The 21,438-nt window shown below is 48.4% G+C and overlaps 1 protein-coding gene across 6 annotated transcripts in view; it reads right to left on the reverse strand.

Moving 5' to 3' along the window:
* The window catches only part of UIMC1 (ubiquitin interaction motif containing 1), a 482,965-nt gene that overhangs the window by 227,956 nt on the left and 233,571 nt on the right, over window positions 1-21,438 (reverse strand). For all 6 annotated transcript variants that reach the window (XM_063927938.1, XM_063927937.1, XM_063927936.1 and 3 more), the window contains 2 exons: window positions 18,569-18,656; window positions 17,538-17,650 (listed from right to left, as the gene is read on the reverse strand). In XM_063927938.1, the coding sequence (XP_063784008.1) occupies window positions 17,538-17,650; window positions 18,569-18,656 (201 nt within the window). The remainder of the gene's footprint in view (window positions 1-17,537; window positions 17,651-18,568; window positions 18,657-21,438) is intronic.

Raw genomic sequence — 21,438 nt, forward strand, 5'->3', positions numbered from 1 at the left:
CCTTGGCTTTCTCCTCCGGGAGAAACACTTTTTTCTGGACTGTGTCCAAAATCATTCCCAAGAACAGTAGACGTGTCGTCGGAACCAGCTGTGACTTTGGAATATTCAGAATCCAACCGTGCTGGTGTAGCACCTCCTGAGATAGTGCTACTCCTACCAACAACTGCTCCCTGGATCTCGCCTTTATTAGGAGATCGTCCAAGTACGGGATAATTAAAACTCCCTTTTTTTCGAAGGAGTATCATCATTTCCGCCATTACCTTGGTAAACACCCTCGGTGCCGTGGACAGTCCAAACGGCAGCGTCTGGAATTGGTAATGGCAATTTTGTACCGCAAATCTGAGGTACTCCTGGTGAGGATGATAAATGGGGACATGCAGGTAAGCATCCTTGATGTCCAGGGATACCATGTAATCCCCCTCGTCCAGGCTTGCAATAACCGCCCTGAGCGATTCCATCTTGAACTTGAACTTTTTTATGTATGTGTTCAAGGACTTCAAATTTAAAATGGGTCTCACCGAACCGTCCGGTTTCGGTACCACAAACAGTGTGGAATAGTAACCCCGTCCTTGTTGAAGTAGGGGCACCTTGACTATCACCTGCTGGGAATACAGCTTGTGAATTGCCTCTAGCACAGCCTCCCTGTCTGAGGGAGTTGTTGGCAAGGCAGATTTGAGGAAACGGCGGGGGGGAGACGCCTCGAATTCCAGTTTGTACCCCTGAGATACTACTTGCAAGATCCAGGGATCCACCTGTGAGTGAGCCCACTGATCGCTGAAATTTTTGAGGCGGCCCCCCACCGTACCTGGCTCCGCCTGTGGAGCCCCACCGTCATGCGGCGGACTTGGAAGAAGCGGGGGAGGACTTTTGCTCCTGGGAACCTGCTGTTTGTTGCAGCCTTTTTCCCCTACCTCTGCCTCTGGACAGAAGGACCCGCCTTTTCCTCGCCTGTTTCTCTGGGTCCGAAAGGACTGTACCTGATAAAACGGCGCTTTTTTAGGCTGTGAGGGAACCTGGGGTAAAAATGCTGACTTCCCAGCTGTCGCTGTGGAAACTAGGTCCGAGAGACCATCCCCGAATAACTCCTCACCCTTATAAGGCAAAACTTCCATGTGCCTTTTGGAATCTGCATCCCCTGTCCACTGCCGAGTCCATAAGCCTCTCCTAGCAGAAATGGACAATGCACTTATTTTAGATGCCAGCCGGCAGATCTCCCTCTGTGCATCTCTCATGTATAAGACTGAGTCTTTTATATGCTCTATGGTTAGGAGAATAGTGTCCCTGTCTAGGGTGTCAATATTTTCTGACAGGGAATCTGACCATGCAGCGGCAGCACTGCACATCCATGCTGACGCAATAGCTGGTCTAAGTATAATGCCTGAGTGTGTATATACAGACTTCAGGATCGCCTCCTGCTTTCTATCCGCAGGCTCCTTTAGGGCGGCCATACCCGGAGACGGAAGTGCCACCTTTTTAGACAAACGTGTGAGCGCTTTATCCACCCTAGGAGGTGTTTCCCAACGTGCCCTATCCTCTGGCGGGAAAGGGAACGCCATTAGTAATTTTTTTGGGATTACCAATCTTTTATCGGGGAAAGCCCACGCTTCTTCACACACTTCATTTAATTCTTCAGATGGGGGAAAAAGTAAGAATTTACTTACCGATAATTCTATTTCTCGTAGTCCGTAGTGGATGCTGGGAACTCCGTAAGGACCATGGGGAATAGCGGCTCCGCAGGAGACTGGGCACAAAAGTAAAGCTTTAGGACTACCTGGTGTGCACTGGCTCCTCCCCCTATGACCCTCCTCCAAGCCTAAGTTAGGATACTGTGCCCGGACGAGCGTACACAATAAGGAAGGATTCATGAATCCCGGGTAAGACTCATACCAGCCACACCAATCACACCGTACAACCTGTGATCTGAACCCAGTTAACAGCATGATAACAGAGGAGCCTCTGGAAGATGGCTCACAACAACAATAACCCGATTTAGTTAACAATAACTATGTACAAGTATTGCAGACAATCCGCACTTGGGATGGGCGCCCAGCATCCAATACGGACTACGAGAAATAGAATTATCGGTAAGTAAATTCTTATTTTCTCTGACGTCCTAGTGGATGCTGGGAACTCCGTAAGGACCATGGGGATTATACCAAAGCTCCCAAACGGGCGGGAGAGTGCGGATGACCCTGCAGCACCGAATGAGAGAACTCCAGGTCCTCCTCAGCCAGGGTATCAAATTTGTAGAATTTAGCAAACGTGTTTGCCCCTGACCAAGTAGCTGCTCGGCAAAGTTGCAAAGCCGAGACCCCTCGGGCAGCCGCCCAAGATGAGCCCACCTTCCTTGTGGAATGGGCTTTTACAGATTTTGGCTGTGGCAGGCCTGCCACAGAATGTGCAAGCTGAATTGTACTACAAATCCAACGAGCAATAGTCTGCTTAGAAGCAGGAGCACCCAGCTTGTTGGGTGCATACAGGATAAACAGCGAGTCAGATTTTCTGACTCCAGCCGTCCTGGAAACATATATTTTCAGGGCCCTGACTACGTCCAGCAACTTGGAGTCCTCCAAGTCCCTAGTAGCCGCAGGTACCACAATAGGCTGGTTCAGGTGAAACGCTGAAACCACCTTAGGGAGAAATTGAGGACGAGTCCTCAATTCTGCCCTGTCCGTATGAAAAATCAGGTAAGGGCTTTTATAGGATAAAGCCGCCAATTCTGACACACGCCTGGCCGAAGCCAAGGCCAACAGCATTACCACTTTCCATGTGAGATATTTTAAGTCCACAGTGGTGAGTGGTTCAACCAATGTGATTTTAGGAACCCCAAAACTACATTGAGATCCCAAGGTGCCACTGGAGGCACAAAAGGAGGCTGTATATGCAGTACCCCCTTGACAAACGTCTGAACTTCAGGAACTGAAGCCAGTCTTTCTGGAAGAAAATCCACAGGGCCGAAATTTGAACCTTAATGGACCCCAATTATAGGCCCATAGACACTCCTGTTTGCAGGAAATGCAGGAATCGACCCAGCTGAAATTCCTCTGTAGGGGCCTTCCTGGCCTCGCACCACGCAACATATTTACGCCAAATGCGGTGATAATGCTTTGCGGTTACATCCTTCCTGGCTTTGATCAGGGTAGGGATGACTTCATCCGGAATGCCTTTTTCCTTCAGGATCCGGCGTTCAACCGCCATGCCGTCAAACGCAGCCGCGGTAAGTCTTGGAACAGACAGGGTCCTTGCTGGAGCAGGTCCCTTCTTAGAGGTAGAGGCCACGGGTCCTCTGTGAGCATCTCTTGAAGTTCCGGGTACCAAGTCCTTCTTGGCCAATCCGGAGCCACGAGTATAGTTCTTACTCCTCTCCGTCTTATAATTCTCAGTACCTTGGGTATGAGAGGCAGAGGAGGGAACACATACACTGACTGGTACACCCACGGCGTTACCAGAGCGCCCACAGCTATTGCCTGAGGGTCCCTTGACCTGGCGCAATACCTGTCTAGTTTTTTGTTGAGGCGGGACGCCATCATGTCCACCTTTGGTTTTTCCCAACGGTTCAAAATCATGTGGAAGACTTCTGGGTGAAGTCCCCACTCTCCCGGGTGGAGGTCGTGCCTGCTGAGGAAGTCTGCTTCCCAGTTGTCCACTCCCGGAATGAACACTGCTGACAGTGCTATCACATGATTTTCCGCCCAGCGAAGAATCCTTGCAGCTTCTGCCATTGCCCTCCTGCTTCTTGTGCCGCCCTGTCTGTTTACGTGGGCGACTGCCGTGATGTTGTCTGACTGGATCAGCACCGGCTGACCTTGAAGCAGCGGTCTTGCTAGGCTTAGAGCATTGTAAATGGCCCTTAGCTCCAGGATATTTATGTGAAGTGATGTCTCCAGGCTTGACCACAAGCCCTGGAAATTCCTTCCCTGTGTGACTGCTCCCCAGCCTCGCAGGCTGGCATCCGTGGTCACCAGGACCCAGTCCTGAATGCCGAATCTGCGGCCCTCTAGAAGATGAGCACTCTGTAACCACCACAGGAGAGACGCCCTTGTCTTTGGTGACAGGGTTATCCGCTGATGCATCTGAAGATGCGATCCGGACCATATGTCCAGCAGGTCCCACTGGAAAGTTCTTGCGTGGAATCTGCCGAATGGGATTGCTTCGTAGGAAGCCACCATTTTTCCCAGGACCCTTGTGCATTGATGCACTGAGACTTGGCCTGGTTTTAGGAGGTTTCTGACTAGCTCGGATAACTCCTTGGCTTTCTCCTCCGGGAGAAACACCTTTTTCTGGACTGTGTCCAGGATCCTCCCTAGGAATAGAAGACGCGTCGTCGGGATCAGCTGCGATTTTGGAATATTGACAATCCAACCGTGCTGCCGCAACACTACCTGAGATAGTGCTACCCCGACTTCCAACTGTTCCCTGGATCTTGCCCTTATCAGGAGATCATCCAAGTAAGGGATAACTAAAACTCCCTTCCTTCGAAGGAGTATCATCATTTCGGCCATTACTTTGGTAAAGACCCGGGGTGCCGTGGACAATCCAAACGGCAGCGTCTGAAACTGATAGTGACAGTTCTGTACCACAAACCTGAGGTACCCTTGGTGAGAAGGGTAAATTGGGACATGGAGGTAAGCATCCTTGATGTCCAGAGACACCATATAATCCCCTTCTTCCAGGTTCGCAATCACTGCTCTGAGTGACTCCATCTTGAATTTGAACCTCTGTATGTAAGTGTTCAAGGATTTTAGATTTAAAATAGGTCTCACCGAGCCGTCCGGCTTCGGTACCACAAACAGCGTGGAATAATACCCCTTTCCCTGTTGCAAGAGGGGTACCTTGATTATCACCTGCTGGGAATACAGCTTGTGAATGGCTTCCAATACCGCCTCCCTGTCGGAGGGAGACGTCGGTAAAGCAGACTTTAGGAAACGGCGAGGGGGAGACGTCTCGAATTCCAATTTGTACCCCTGAGATACCACCTGAAGGATCCAGGGGTCCACTTGTGAGTGAGCCCACTGCGCGCTGAAATTCTTGAGACGGGCCCCCACCGTGCCTGAGTCCGCTTGTAAAGCCCCAGCGTCATGCTGAGGACTTGGCAGAGGCGGGAGAGGGCTTCTGTTCCTGGGAACTGGCTGTTTGTGGCGGGAAAGGGTATGATGCCAATAACCTTTTAGGAATTATCAGTTTGTTATCGGGGGAAACCCACGCTTCATCACACACTTCATTTAATTCCTCAGATGCAGAAAAAACTTCAGGCAGATTTTTCTCACCAAACATAATACCCTTTTTAGTGGTACTTGTATTATCAGAAATATGTAAAACATTTTTCATTGCCTCAATCATGTAACGTGTGGCCCTACTGGAAGTCACATTCGTCTCTTCATCGTCGACACTGGAGTCAGTATCCGTGTCGGCGTCTCTGTGTCTGCCATCTGAGGTAGCGGGCGTTTTAGAGCCCCTGATGGCCTATGAGACGCCAGGACAGGCACAAGCTGAGTAGCCGGCTGCCTCATGTCATCAACCGTCTTTTGTAAAGAGCTGACACTGTCACGTAATTCCTTCCATAAGCCCATCCACTCAGGTGTCGACTCCCTAGGGGGTGACATCTCTATTACAGGCAATTGCTCCGCCTCCACATCATTTTCCTCCTCAAACATGTCGACACAATCGTACCGACACACAGCACACACACAGGGAATGCTCTGATAGAGGACAGGACCCCACTAGCCCTTTGGGGAGACAGAGGGAGAGTATGCCAGCACACACCAGAGCGCTCTCTATATATATATATATATATATATATATATATATATATATATATATATATATATATATATATATATATATATATATAGGGATACCACTATATAATGTGTTTTCCCCTTATAGCTGCTGATATTATCAAACTGCGCCAAATTAGTGCCCCCCCTCTCTTTTTTACCCTTTTCTGTAGTGCAGGACTGCAGGGGAGAGTCAGGGAGACGTCCTTCCAGCGGAGCTGTGAGGGAAAATGGCGCCCGTGTGCTGAGGAGATAGGCTCCGCCCCCTTATCGGCTGACTTTTCTCCCGCGTTTTGCTATATTCTGGCAGGGGTTAAAATACATCCATATAGCCCTGGGGGTTATATGTGATGTATTTTCGCCAGCCAAGGTGTTTTTATTGCTGCTCAGGGCGCCCCCCCCTAGCGCCCTGCACCCTCAGTGACCGGAGTGTGAAGTGTGTATGAGGAGCAATGGCGCACAGTTGCAGTGCTGTGCGCTACCTTGTTGAAGACTGATGTCTTCTGCCGCCGATTTTCCGGACCTCTTCTTGCTTCTGGCTCTGTAAGGGGGCCGGCGGCGCGGCTCTGGGTCCGGACTCCGAGGCTGGGCCTGTGTTCGGTCCCTCTGGAGCTAATGGTGTCCAGTAGCCTAAGAAGCTCAAGCTGGCTGCAAGCAGGCAGGTTCGCTTCTTCTCCCCTTAGTCCCTCGATGCAGTGAGCCTGTTGCCAGCAGGTCTCACTGAAAATAAGAAACCTAAAACTAACTTTTTCTAAGAAGCTCAGGAGAGCCCCCTAGATTGCACCCTGCTCGGTCGGGCACAAAAATCTAACTGAGGCTTGGAGGGGGGTCATAGGGGGAGGAGCCAGTGCACACCAGGTAGTCCTAAAGCTTTACTTTTGTGCCCAGTCTCCTGCGGAGCCGCTATTCCCCATGGTCCTTACGGAGTTCCCAGCATCCACTAGGACGTCAGAGAAACTACGGGTAGTTTTTTCTCCCCAAACATAATACCCTTTTTAGTGGTACCTGGGTTTATATCCGAAATGTGTAATACCTCCTTCATTGCCTCAATCATGCAACGAATGGCCCTAGTGGACATTAGATTAGACTCATCGTCGTCGACACTGGTATCAGTATCCGTGTCGACATCTGCGTCTGCCATCTGAGGTAGCGGGCGTTTTAGAGCCCCTGATGGCCTTTGAGACACCTGGGCAGGCACGAGCTGAGAAGCCGGCTGTCCCGCATTTGGCATGTCGTCAAATTTTTTGTGTAAGGAGTCGACACTTGCACGTAATTCCTTCCATAAAACCATCCACTCAGGTGTCTGCCCCGCAGGGGGTGACATCACTTCTATAGGCATCTGCTCCGCCTCCACATAAGTTTCCTCATCAAACATGTCGACACAGCCGTACCGACACACCGCACACACACCGGGAATGCTCTAACAGAGGACAGGGCCCCACAGAAGCCCTTTGGGGAGACAGAGAGAGAGTATGCCAGCACACACCAGAGCGCTATATAATGCAGGGACTAACTGAATTATGTCCCCTATAGCTGCTATAATATTTACTGCGCCTAAATTTAGTGCCCCCCCTCTCTTTTTTACCCTTTTCTGCAGTGTAGACTGCAGGGGAGAGCCAGGGAGCTTCCTTCCAGCGGAACTGTGAGGGAGAAATGGCGCCAGTGTGCTGAGGGATATAGCTCCGCCCCTTTTTCGCAGACTTTTCTCCCGCTTTTTTAAGGATTCTGGCAGGGGTAATTATCACATATATAGCCTCTGGGGCTATATATTGTGATTGTTTTGCCAGCCAAGGTGTTTTTATTGCTGCTCAGGGCGCCCCCCCTCCCCCCAGCGCCCTGCACCCTCAGTGACCGGAGTGTGAAGTGTGTATGAGGAGCAATGGCGCACAGCTGCAGTGCTGTGCGCTACCTTGATGAAGACAGAAGTCTTCATGCCGCCGATTTTCCGGACTTCTTCTTAATTCTGGCTCTGTAAGGGGGACGGCGGCGCGGCTCCGGGACCGAACACCAAGGCCAGTTCCATGCGGTCGATCCCTCTGGAGCTAATGGTGTCCAGTAGCCTAAGAAGCCCAAGCTAGCTGCAAGCAGGTAGGTTCGCTTCTTCTCCCCTTAGTCCCTCGTTGCAGTGAGCCTGTTGCCAGCAGGTCTCACTGTAAAATAAAAAACCTAAATTATACTTTATTTCTAAGAGCTCAGGAGAGCCCCTAGTGTGCATCCAGCTCGGCCGGGCACAAAAATCTAACTGAGGCTTGGAGGAGGGTCATAGTGGGAGGAGCCAGTGCACACCAGGTAGTCTAAAAGCTTTCTTTTAGTTGTGCCCAGACTCCTGCGGAGCCGCTATTCCCCATGGTCCTTACGGAGTTCCCAGCATCCACTAGGACGTCAGAGAAATGCTTTTAGACAGAGAACTCAGGAGAGCTCTCTGCAGTGCACCCATCTTGCTCTGGGCACAGTGTAAAACTGAGGTCTGGAGGAGGGGCATAGAGGGAGGAGCCAGTGCACACCCAGAGTCCAAAGCTTTCTTAAAGTGCCCTATCTCCTGCGGAGCCCGTCTATTCCCCATGGTCCTTACGGAGTCCCAGCATCCTCAAGGACGTTAGAGAAATGTCGAACTGCAAAAAGTCGAATCTGAAACGGCAGGTTTTTTGACAAAAAGTACTGTATTGCATTGTCAAATCCAATTCAACAGATTTTTTTTGTCGAAAATGCCCCGTTTTTCGACATTTGCGGCAATTCGACCGCAATTGCATATGGCCCTATATCTTTATCTCGATCAACAAAAATATACACACTTAAATACATTCACACACACTTTGTATTTGTAAGTAATAAATTTTTACAGAAACACTAGTGTCCATATTTGGGCTCTAAATCAGCATCTGGCAGCACTAACAACATGTAGTGTAGTTTCCTGCTCACTGAGCAATGACTGAGACCAGTGCAGAATGAGTAGGAGACAGGTAGAGTAGGAACCTGGAAGTACTGTATACAGCAGATCACAATTATAAAGAAAGTCATGGCACATTTCAATACGGATAGCAAAGCTATTGGTAGATTAACTGGACTCAGAAATTACTTCAGTAATTTACGCAATAAACTTTAGCAAGGATTTCCAAGGTACTAAATAATACATACTACACTTTAAGGAATCTGAGATAGTGAAAAGTGGCTATGAAATTGGGGTTGCAATCAAAGACTTGATTCTTTGGACCATTTTATCTCTGGTGCAGGCTCTATAGCAGGGCTGTATTGTATTCTCAATGGGAAGAAAGCCCTATACCAATTTTCCACTGCCGCAATAACCCCAGGTTATTGCTGGGTTAACTCTGTCAGGGAATGAGGGAGAGTGAGAGGCAGCTCCAGGGCGGGAAACCTATGTGGAGATGGCGCCATGGGCTGTGGGAAGGACTACAGGTCAAGCGTCAGCTCTCCTATGCTGGACTTCCAGCCCAGGTACTAGCGAGCCGTATTAAATGGGGCATTAGTATACTAGACCTTTACTCTTACGCCCTGGAGTTCTAGTGGGGTCCCTGCTCGGTGATAGTGTCCACTCCAGTGCCGCAATCCGTCTCCCTAGGTCGCAAATGGAAAGTGATTTAACGGCGGGTCCTGCCTGGGGGACCCTCTTACCTTCTCCCCGTAACAGCCACGTGATCCAGGAGAGCGGTCTGCAACTGTGTGCCTAAGCCGGATGGTCTCCGCCGCAAGGACCTGGGAACAGAGCAGCGGGAGTATGCGGCGCCGCTTGGGAGGTGATGGAGCTGCAACGCTGTAGTGTCACCCTGACATACAGCGCTGACAGCCCAGTTGAAGAAACCTTCTTAGAAAAGCTTTTTCAGGGCTGCCCAGTGCAGCCCTGCCGTTAGGTGACATGCTGCTGCAGACAACAACTCGAAACTGAGCTTTTAGTGCCTGGAGGTGGGGTTTATAGGGGAGGCCCCAATGCATCCTGTGACAGCCTAAAGCTTTAGCCTGTTGGTGCCTCTGGATCAAGATCCACTCTACACCCCGATGCTTTCCTGTGGAAACCAATGTATCCTGCTGCCAAAAATAGGTTCAGTAACCTCGGTAGCTACTAGGGACAGACTTGGGATAACCTGGGTAATGGGCAGCGTCAACGGATGACCCGGCCAGTAACTGTGTCTTACTGCTATGTCTAAGACTGAGCTGATCATCTTCCCACCCTGCCACACAACCTCACCTTGCCCAATTTAATTATCGATTGATGGCACTACTATCTCCTCTAGCCTTCAAGTGTGCAGTCTTGGAGTAATCCTGGACTCCTCCCTCTCCTTCAAACCACACATTCAGCACCTCTCACAAACCTACCATATACAAATATTTCCAGGATCAGACCCTTTCTCACCGAGGATGCTACTAGGGCCCAAAAGTCTTAAAAAGTGATACAGTGGAGACGGATAATGGGTGTATCCAATTCCCAGCGGTTAATTGTCTCACCGGGGATTATCCAATCAGTCCTGTGAAGCCGCTGCGCACATAGGCCCTCATTCCGAGTCGTTCGCTCGGTATTTTTCATCGCATCGCAGTGAAATTCCGCTTAGTGCGCATGCGCAATATTCGCACTGCGACTGCGCCAAGTATCTTTGCTATGAAGAAAGTATTTTTACTCACGGCTTTTTCATCGCTCCGGCGATCGTAATGTGATTGACAGGAAATGGGTGTTACTGGGCGGAAACACGGCGTTTTATGGGCGTGTGGCTGAAAACGCTACCGTTTCCGGAAAAAACGCAGGAGTGGCCGGAGAAACGGGGGAGTGGTTGGGCGAACGCTGGGTGTGTTTGTGACGTCAAACCAGGAACGACAAGCACTGAACTGATCGCACAGGCAGAGTAAGTGTGGAGCTACTCTAAAACTGCTAAGTAGTTTGTGATCGCAATATTGCGAATACTTCGGTCGCAATTTTAAGATGCTAAGATACACTCCCAGTAGGCGGCGGCTTAGCGTGTGTAACTCTGCTAAATTCGCCTTGCGACCGATCAACTCGGAATGAGGGCCATAGTTTTTTCTGGGATTATGTTTCACCTGCTTCAGACAGGAGAAACCAATTCCCCGAAAACAGCCTCGATCTGTTTCAACTGAAAACACACAGGTTTCAATGAACTTGTGTGTTTGAAAAATAATGCTTTTGGTTTATTTTTTATAGGCGACCAAATTGGATAGCCTGTAAAAAAAAATAAGAATTTACTCACCGGTAATTCTATTTCTCGTAGTCCGTAGTGGATGCTGGGAACTACGTAAGGACCATGGGGAATAGCGGGCTCCGCAGGAGACTGGGCACTCTAAAAGAAAGATTAGGTACTATCTGGTGTGCACTGGCTCCTCCCTCTATGCCCCTCCTCCAGACCTCAGTTAGGGAAACTGTGCCCGGAAGAGCTGACACAATAAGGAAAGGATTTGGAATCCCGGGTAAGACTCATACCAGCCACACCAATCACACCGTACAACTCGTGATACTATATTCCAGTTAACAGTATGAATAACAACTGAGCCTCACGAACAGATGGCTCATAACAATAACCCTTTAGTTAAGCAATAACTATATACAAGTATTGCAGACAATCCGCACTTGGGATGGGCGCCCAGCATCCACTACGGACTACGAGAAATAGAATTACCGGTGAGTAAATTCTTATTTTCTCTGACGTCCTAATGGATGCTGGGAACTCCGTAAGGACCATGGGGATTATACCAAAGCTCCCAAACGGGCGGGAGAGTGCGGATGACTCTGCAGCACCGAATGAGCAAACTCAAGGTCCTCCTCAGCCAGGGTATCAAACTTGTAGAATTTTGCAAACGTGTTTGAACCCGACCAGGTAGCAGCTCGGCAAAGTTGTAAAGCCGAGACCCCTCGGGCAGCCGCCCAAGAAGAGCCCACCTTCCTCGTGGAGTGGGCTTTTTAGGATGCGGCAGTCTAGCCGCAGAATGTGCAAGATGAATCGTGGAGCAGATCCAGCGAGCAATAGTCTGCTTAGAAGCAGGAGCACCCAACTTATTGGGTGCATGCAGGATAAACAGCGAGTCAGCCTTTCTGACTCCAGCCGTCCTGGAAACATATATTTTCAGGGCCCGGACTACGTCCAGCAACTTGGAAGCCTCCAAGTCCCTAGTAGTCGCAGGCACCACCATAGGTTGGTTCAAGTGAAACGCTGATACCACCTTAGGGAGGAATTGGGGACGAGTCCTCAATTCTGCTCTGTCCATATGAAAGATCAGATAGGGGCTTTTACAGGACAAAGCCGCCAATTCTGACACCCGCCTAGCCGAAGCCAAGGCCAAAAGCATGACCACTTTCCACGTGAGATATTTGAATTCCACGGTCTGAAGTGGCTCAAACCAATGTGATTTTAGGAAATCCAACACAACGTTGAGATCCCACGGTGCCACCGGGGGCACAAAAGGGGCTGAATATGCAGCACTCCCTTAACAAACGTCTGAACTTCAGGCAGTGAAGCCAGTTCTTTTTGAAAGAAAATAGACAGGGCCGAAATCTGGACTTTAATGGATCCCAATTTTAGGCCCATAGTCACTCCTGACTGTAGGAAGTGCAGAAATCGACCCAGCTGAAATTCTTCTGTGGGGGCCTTCCTAGCCTCACCACAAGCAACATATTTTCGCCATATCCGGTGATAATGTTTTGCTGTCACATCTTTCCTAGCCTTTATTAGCGTAGGAATGACCTCAACCGGAATGCCCTTTTCCATCAGGATCCGGCGTTCAACCGCCATGCCGTCAAACGCAGCCGCGGTAAGTCTTGGAACAGACAGGGCCCCTGCTGTAGCAGGTCCAGTCTGAGAGGTAGAGGCCAAGGGTCCTCTGAGATCATTTCTTGAAGTTCCGGGTACCAAGTCCTACTTGGCCAATCCGGAACAATGAGTATAGTTCTTATTCCTCTTTTTCTTATTATCCTCAGCACCTTTGGTATGAGAGGAAGAGGAGGGAACCCATACACCGACTGGTACACCCACGGTGTCACTAGAGCGTCCACAGCTATTGCCTGAGGGTCCCTTGACCTGGCGCAATATCTGTTTAGCTTTTTGTTGAGGCGGGACGCCATCATGTCCACCTGTGGCCGTTCCCAACGGTTCACAATCAGCTGGAAGACTTCTGGATGAAGTCCCCACTCTCCCGGGTGGAGGTCGTGCCTGCTGAGGAAGTCTGCTTCCCAGTTGTCCACTCCCGGAATGAACACTGCTGACAGTGCTATCACGTGATTCTCCGCCCATCGAAGAATCCTTGTGGCTTCTGCCATTGCCACCCTGCTTCTTGTGCCGCCCTGGCGGTTTACATGGGCGACCGCTGTGATGTTGTCTGACTGAATCAGAACCGGTTGGTTTTGAAGCAGGGGTTCTGCTTGACTCAGGGCGTTGTAAATGGCCCTTAGTTCCAGAATATTTATGTGTAGGGAAGTTTCCTGACTTGACCATTGTCCTTGGAAGTTTCTTCCCTGGGTGACTGCCCCCCAACCTCGGAGGCTTGCATCCGTGGTCACCAGGACCCAGTCCTGTATGCCGAATCTGCGGCCTTCGAGCAGATGAGCACTCTGCAGCCACCACAGTACAAACACCCTGGCCCTCGGGGACAGGGTGATTAACTGATGCATCGGGAGATGCGATCCGGACCACTTGTCCAACAGATCCCACTGGAAGGTCCTTGCATGGAATCTGCCGAAGGGAATTGCTTCGTAAGAAGCTACCATCTTTTCCAGGACTCGCGTGCAGTGATGCACCGACACCTGTTTTGGTTTCAGGAGGTCCCTGACCAGAGATGATAATTCCTGGGCCTTCTCCTCCAGGAGAATATCTTCTTCTGTTCTGTGTCCAGAATCATGCCCAAGAACAGCAGACGCGTCGCAGGAATCAGCTGCGACTTTGGGATATTCAGAATCCAGCCGTGCTGATGCAGCACTTCCTGAGACAGTGCTACGCTGACTAGCAACTGCTCTTTGGACCTCGCCTTTATAAGGAGATCGTCCAAGTACGGAATAATCATGACTCCCTCCTTTTGGAGGAGCATCATCATTTCGGCCATTACCTTGGTAAATACCCGCGGTGCCGTGGACAGACTAAACGGCAACGTCTGGAATTGGTAATGACAGTCCTGTACCTCAAACGTGAGGTACTTTGAACTTGAACTTTTTTATATAAATGTTCAAGGATTTTAAATTTAGAATGGGTCTCACCGAACCGTCTGGTTTCGGTACCACAAACATTGTGGAATAGTAACCCCGTCCATGTTGAAGGAGGGGTACCTTATCACCTGCTGAAGATACAGCTTGTGAGTTGCCGCCAGTACTACCTCCCTTTCTCTGAGGCCAGCAGGCAAGGCTGATTTGAGGTAACGGCAAGGGGGAGTCGCCTCGAACTCCAGCTTGTATCCCTGTGATACTACTTGCAGAACCCAGGGATCCATCTGTGAGCGAGCCCACTGGTCGCTGAAGTTCCGGAGACGCGCCCCCACCGCACCTAGCTCAGCCTGTGGAGCCCCAGCGTCATGCGGTGGACTTAGAGGAAGCGGGGGAAGATTTTTGATCCTGGGAACTGGCTGTCTGGTGCAGCCTTTTCACTCTTCCCTTGCTTCTGGCAGAAAGGAAGCGCCTTTGACCCGCTTGCTTTTCTGAGGCCGAAAGGACTGTACCTGATAATACGGTGCTTTCTTAGGCTGTGAGGGAACCTGAGGTAAAATTTTTGACTTCCCAGCTGTTGCTGTGGATACGAGGTCCGAGAGACCATCCCCAAACAATTCCTCACCCTTATAAGGCAGAATCTCCATGTGCCTTTTAGAATCAGCATCACCTGTCCACTGCCGGGTCCATAATACCCTCCTGGCAGAAATGGACATTGCATTAATTCTGGATGACAGCCGGCAAATATCCCTCTGTGCATCCCTCATATATAAGACGTCTTTAATATGCTCTATGGTTAGCAAAATAGTATCCCTGTCGAGGGTAACAATATTATCTGACAGGGTATCAGACCACGCTGTAGCAGCACTACACCTCCATGCTGAGGCAATTGCGGGTCTCAGTATAGTACCTGAGTGTGTATATACAGACTTCAGGATAGCCTCCTGCTTTCTATCAGCAGGCTCCTTCAAGGTGGCCGTATCCTGAGACGGCAGTGCCACCTTTTTTGACAAACGTGTGAGCGCCTTATCCCCCCTAGGGGATATCTCCCAACGTGACCTATCCTCTGGCGGGAAAGGGTACGCCATCAGTAACTTTTTAGAAATTACCAGTTTCTTATCGGAGGAACCCCACGCTTCTTCACACACTTCATTCAACTCATCTGATTGGGGAACAAAACACTGGCTGCTTTTTCTCCCCAAACATAAAACCCCTTTTTAGTGGTACTTGGGTTAATGTCAGAAATGTGTAACACATTTTTCATTGCCGCAATCATGCAACGGATGCCCCTAGTGGATTGTGTATATGTCTCAACCTCGTCGACACTGGAGTCAGACTCCGTGTCGACATCTGTGTCTGCCATCTGAGGTAGCGGGCGTTTTTGAGCCCCTGATGGCCTTTGAGACGCCTGGGCAGGCGCGGGCCGAGAAGCCGGCTGTCCCACGGCTGTTACGTCATCCAGCCTTTTATGTAAGGAGTTGACACTGTCGGTTAATACCTTCCACATATCCACCCACTCTGGTGTCGGCCCCGCAGGGGGTGACATCACATTTATCGGCACCTGCTCTGCCTCCACATAAGCCTCCTCATCAAACATGTCGACACAGTCGTACCGACACACCGCACACACACACACACACACACAGGGAATGCTCTGACTGAGGACAGGACCCCACAAAGTCCTTTGGGGAGACAGAGAGAGAGTATGCCAGCACACACCACAGCGCTATTTAATCAGGGATTTACACTAACAGAAAGTGATTTATCCCTATAGCTGCTTTTTATATACAGTTTGCGCCTAAATTTAGTGCCCCCCCTCTCTTTTTAACCCTTTGAGCCTGGAAACTGCAGGGGAGAGCCTGGGGAGCTGTCTTCCAGCTGCACTGTGAAGAGAAAATGGCGCCAGTGTGCTGAGGGAGATAGCCCCGCCCCTTTTTCGGCTGACTTCTCCCGCTCTTATAATAATAATGTGGCAGGGGTATTTTACACATATATAGCTTATTAGGCTATATTATGTGTGATTAGCCACTTTAAGGTACTCTAATTGCTGCCCAGGGCGCCCCCCCCCCCCCAGCACCCCCCCCAGCGCCCTGTACCTATCAGTGACCGGAGTATGTGGTGTGCACAGGGAGCAATGGCGCACAGCTGCAGTGCTGTGCGCTACCTTAATGAAGACCGGAGTCTTCAGCCGCCGATTTCCGTGAAGATCTTCTTGCTTCTGGCTCTGCAAGGGGGACGGCGGCGCGGCTCCGGGAACGGACGACAGAGGCTAGGCCTGTGTTCGATCCCTCTGGAGCTAATGGTGTCCAGTAGCCTAGAAGCCTAAGCTAGCTGCAAGCAGGTAGGTTCGCTTCTCTCCCCTCAGTCCCTCGTAGCAGTGAGTCTGTTGCCAGCAGATCTCACTGAAAATAAAAAACCTAACAAATACTTTCTTTACTAGAAGCTCAGGAGAGCCCCTAGTGTGCAACCAGCTCGAGCCGGGCACAGATTCTAACTGAGGTCTGGAGGAGGGGCATAGAGGGAGGAGCCAGTGCACACCAGATAGTACCTAATCTTTCTTTTAGAGTGCCCAGTCTCCTGCGGAGCCCGCTATTCCCCATGGTCCTTACGGAGTTCCCAGCATCCACTAGGACGTCAGAGAAATACGGGTGAAACATTGGGAAAAACTGACGTTTTTCACACCCGATGTTTCTTCACCTGTAATTGGATACCCCCAAAAGAGTGATAAATGACCAGCCAACCAATTCCTGTCATTTTTCAAAAACAACCTGTTATATGACAGGCAGGAAACTGATTGGCTGGTTATTTACCACTCTTTATGCCTGGTCATCTCCAGACTGGACTACTGTAACTCTGGCAACCCTGACAAATGCCTCTCTCCACTCCAATCTATCCTCCATGCTGCAGCTCAGCTCATCTTTCTCACCAAACGCACTACGTCTACCTCCCATCTCTTGCAAGCCCTTCACTGGCTCCCCTTCACAATCCAGTTCAACCTTCTCACACTCCCTTACAAAGTCCTCATCCACTACTCTCCCATTTACATCTAACTTTGTTTCCCTTTACACCCACGCCTGTCCTCTTCACTCCACAAATGCATGCTGCCTCTCCTGCCTACTGATTACTTCCTCCCAATTCTTGCCTCCAAGATTTTGCAAGTGCTGCTTTCTAATCACTGGAATTCTCTACTTTCTCTATCAAACTCTCCACAAAACTACAAAAGGGCTCTCAAGATCCACTTCTTCATAAAACCCAGCGATCTCTCATACAAACCCTCTGTTCCATGAGCACTGTCTACCCCATCTGTGTCACCCCTGTCTGTCGCACCCCTTTAGAATGTAAGCTCTCACAAGCTTGTCTTATATTGTCTTCAACTGTAAGTCACTGTTTTCCTGATTTATGTACTCTGTAATTGGGCACTGCAGAACCCTTGTGGCGCCATGTAAAGTATAATAATAATAATAATAAAAAATAATATCTAAAAAGGGGCAACAAGGATTTCATTTGTTAGATTGATTCTAGCACTCCTGTTAACACTTGTCTGCCCAAATCTACAACAACTAGATTCAGCATTAAATAGAAATAGTGTATATTTACGTGGAGACGGTCCTGAATACCTGAATATCCTCTTTTAAAAGCTCATCTTCTTCTGGTCTGTATTTCACATGATTAGTCTGCTCCCTCTGACTAATCTTTAGTGCCAGGGCCAGTTGTTCCTCCTCAGTCATATCTAGGATTTAAGAAAAAAAAAAATACCCCAATTTAAAACTGTGCTTTTGAGTCCTATTGAAGCGTGTACTTAGGGCCTTATTCAGGTCGCATCAACCGCAATTTTCCTATCACACACCAGTGCGCAACCGGCCAATGCAATCAGATCGCATTGGCTGCGAACGCCTCTGCCTGATTAACTGGCAGAGGCACTTGCTGGGCGACGACGCACTGTTGCCGGGACGGCTCAGTTTTCGGGGGGCCGCGTGATGTCACAATCAACCTGAAAAGGGTCCTTAATGCTGAAATTGGCAATTACACATTTAATGTATTTTAATAAATATCTATTCACTACATGGAACACAGTGCACAATTAGGTTATGCTAACTGAACCACAAAAAATAACACTTCTAGATAATACAAATTCACCAGATGTATATGTTGTTTGTCTTGTACAGTGACATGAAAACTAATTTCTTCTGTTAATTAAGGCTAAACTCTTTGCAAGTCGCTAAAAGTGTGAGCATCTATGATCAAAATGGGGCTTATTCATACTGGACTGCATTTATACTAAAAGCATTTGAATTTGCCAACCTAGTGTGTGGTTAGTCCCTGCAGCAAGTGTACGGCCAGACGGTGGGTCACCCATACACAACGCCAGACATATAGATACATTTTGGCATTGACTGTGCTGCAGTACCAACGCAATATGACAGTGAACACCCATTGACCTACAGATATATTGCATATACAACGCAACGCGCAATTTATCTGTCATTGTGTACCCAGCTTAAGCAACACAAAATCTGTTACTAATAATACGGATCGTGGTACAGTAAAGGTTAGGAATTGCAGCCACTATATGGTTGGAGCACCATTCATCATGTACAAGTTTGATCACATGATAAATGAGCCTCAAAGTGTCTCAAATAGTTCTTACGTGCAATTTTTCTTTTCACTGCCAGAGTTTTTCGGTGGAGTGGAGTCCTGAGTCTCTTTTTTGGTAAAATACTTCCATTCTCCATTACCTGAAACATACAATGGAAAAAGTAGAGACATCATTTCACTTTTCTAAAAGACTGCAAAGAAAAGAGCTATTATTTACAAAGTATTGTGTCAAGCATAAAAAGAATAGCACGGCTGAAGTAAAATACATTTTAAGTAAAATAGTATTTTAATATGTCACGGTTTCCATAGTAACAAAATAATTTGCAAAGTACTAAAATCAAACCGTATCAGAAAAAGTATATAAAATAAAAGCACAATTATGTACGGAAGTGAAGATAGGGAGGGTGTGTGTGTGCGTGATATATTCAACTGAAAGTATAAACACATATAAGAGAGGTGGACACTTGGACCTCGTCTCATGTCTTGGGGTCGCATTATCTGCCACCTCTGGGGTCTTAATGCATTAACCCAAAACTATATAACATATAGTAAAAGGGACAAAACAATCTTTGGCTTAGCAGCTAGAGTCTGCATGCAAGGTTTGCTGCGTTTAGTAGGAGTCTTTAGAAACTGATGTTTAATGTTGACACACACACACACACACACACACGCATATATATATATATATATATATATATATATATACACATACATACATACACGCAGCATAACATTGGGATATGATGACGCAACAGCGGATTTGCACCAAACGGTCAAAGCTTTTCGGCCTTCCAGCATGCAACGGGCCCGTCAATATATCCCAGCCTCCTGGCTCAAGCAAATCAGTTGTTTTTCCAAAGCTCAAGGCAGGAGCATCATAGAGAGCCCTAATCAGGCGAGAAGAACACACATGCACACCCTTCCGTACAAGAAGGAAGAGGTTAGCGAGTAAAAAGATCCTCAAATCAGGTGCGTTAGGGTGGGATCCCTGTGGACTTAGGAGAAATACCGGCATCAACGATAAGTTCTTACCATAACGTTTATTTCTCCAGCAGGGTCCACAGATTATCCACAGAATAACATTGGGATGTCCCAAAGCATTTTAGTGGTGGGGATGCTCCTGATTGGACAGCAGAATAATTTGCCCGAATTCAGCGTCTTGAAAGGCAAAGGTTTCAATGGCATAATGTCTAATGAATGTGTTAGTGGAAGACCATGTGGCTGCCTTACATATATGTTCTGCTGAAGCACCATGTTGTGCTGCCCATGATGAACCTACCTTACGAGTACAGTGAGCAGAAACATTAGCCGGAACAGGGAGATCAGCTTGAGATTATGCTTCTGAAATTGTCATCCGAAGCCTCCTCGCCAGTGTCTGCTTATCAGCAGGCCATCCTCTTGTGAAATCCATAGAGAACAAAGAGAGAATCTGTCTTTCTGATAGCACTGGTACGATCTACGTAGATCCTTAAGGCACGGATTACGGCCACTGATGCATCTCCCGCAGAAAAATCCGGCCCTTGGAAGGCTGGGACTACAATTTCTTTGTTAAGGTGAAATTTAGACACCACCTTAGGAAGATACCCAGATTTAGTTCTGAGAAATGCTCTATCTGGATAAAAAAAAAAAAAAAAAAGATCAGAAATGGAGGACGGCATAACAATGCCCCTAAATCTGAAACTCTTCTAGCTGAAGCCATGGCCAGTAGAAAAAGAACTTTAGCTGTCAACCATTTAAGATCCACTCTTTCAAATGGTTCAAATGGGGCAACTTGAAGGGCCTTTAAGACTAAAAGTTAAATCCCAAGGCACTGTAGGAAGCGCAGCATTCCCTGGAAAAAAGTGTGCACATCCTGTAGGTTGGCAATTTTCTTTTGGAACCACACAGTCAATGCTGACACTTGCACTCTCAAGGAAGCCACCCTTAAACCTTTATCCATTCCTGCCTGAAGGAATGCTAAGACCCTGGAAACTGTGAAAGACCTAGGGTCAAATATCTGTTCACTGCACCATTGTATATAGGATTGCCATATTCGGTGATAAATGCGAGCTGGGGAAGGTTTCCTTGCTCAGAGAATTGTTTTAATTACATGTTGTGAGAATCTTCTTGACGTCAGGATAGAGGTTTCAAGAGCCACGCTGTCAAAGACAGTCAATCCACGTGTCTGTGGTAACAAGGACCTTGAGTCAGTAGATCTGGACGTTGAGGGAGTAGTTATGGAGCATCCATCAACATCCTCTGCAGATCTGTGTAGCAATGTCTTCTGCGCCAAGCCAGAGCTAATAGTATAATGGCACTGCTTCCTTGTTTTACCGTTCTCACCACTCTGGATAATAAGGCGATTGATGGAAATACATAGGCCAGACGAAAATCCCATCTCACTGACAGGGCATCCACAAAGATCGCTTTGGGATCCTTTGTTCTTGACCCGTATGCGGGAACTTTGTTGTTCTGACGGGATGCCATGAGATCTATCTCCGGCAACCCCCACCTGTTGACTAAGATCTGGAAGACCTCCGGGTGTAGAGCCCATTCGTTTGCAGAAATGGCTTGTCAAATGAATATCTGCTTCCCAGTTTAGGACTCCCAGCACGAACACTGCGGACAAGGCTGGATGATGAAATTGCTTCATTGCTTTTTGGCTGCGAGTTCCTCCCTGATGGTTGAAGTATGCTACTGCCGTCGCATTGTTCGAGCGGTTCTGAACTGGTTTTCCCTGAAGGATGTCCTTTGCCTGAATCAGCGCCATGTATACGGCCCGGAGTTCCAATATACACTGCTCAAAAAATTAACGGGAACACTAAAATAACACATCCTAGATCTGAATGAATGAAATATTCTTATTAAATACTTTGTTCTTTAAATAGCTGAATGTGCCGACAACAAAATTACACTAAAATTATCAATGGAAATAAAATTTAT

This window comes from Pseudophryne corroboree, chromosome 6 (assembly GCF_028390025.1).
Source record: "Pseudophryne corroboree isolate aPseCor3 chromosome 6, aPseCor3.hap2, whole genome shotgun sequence".
In the NCBI taxonomy this organism is placed as follows: domain Eukaryota; kingdom Metazoa; phylum Chordata; class Amphibia; order Anura; family Myobatrachidae; genus Pseudophryne; species Pseudophryne corroboree.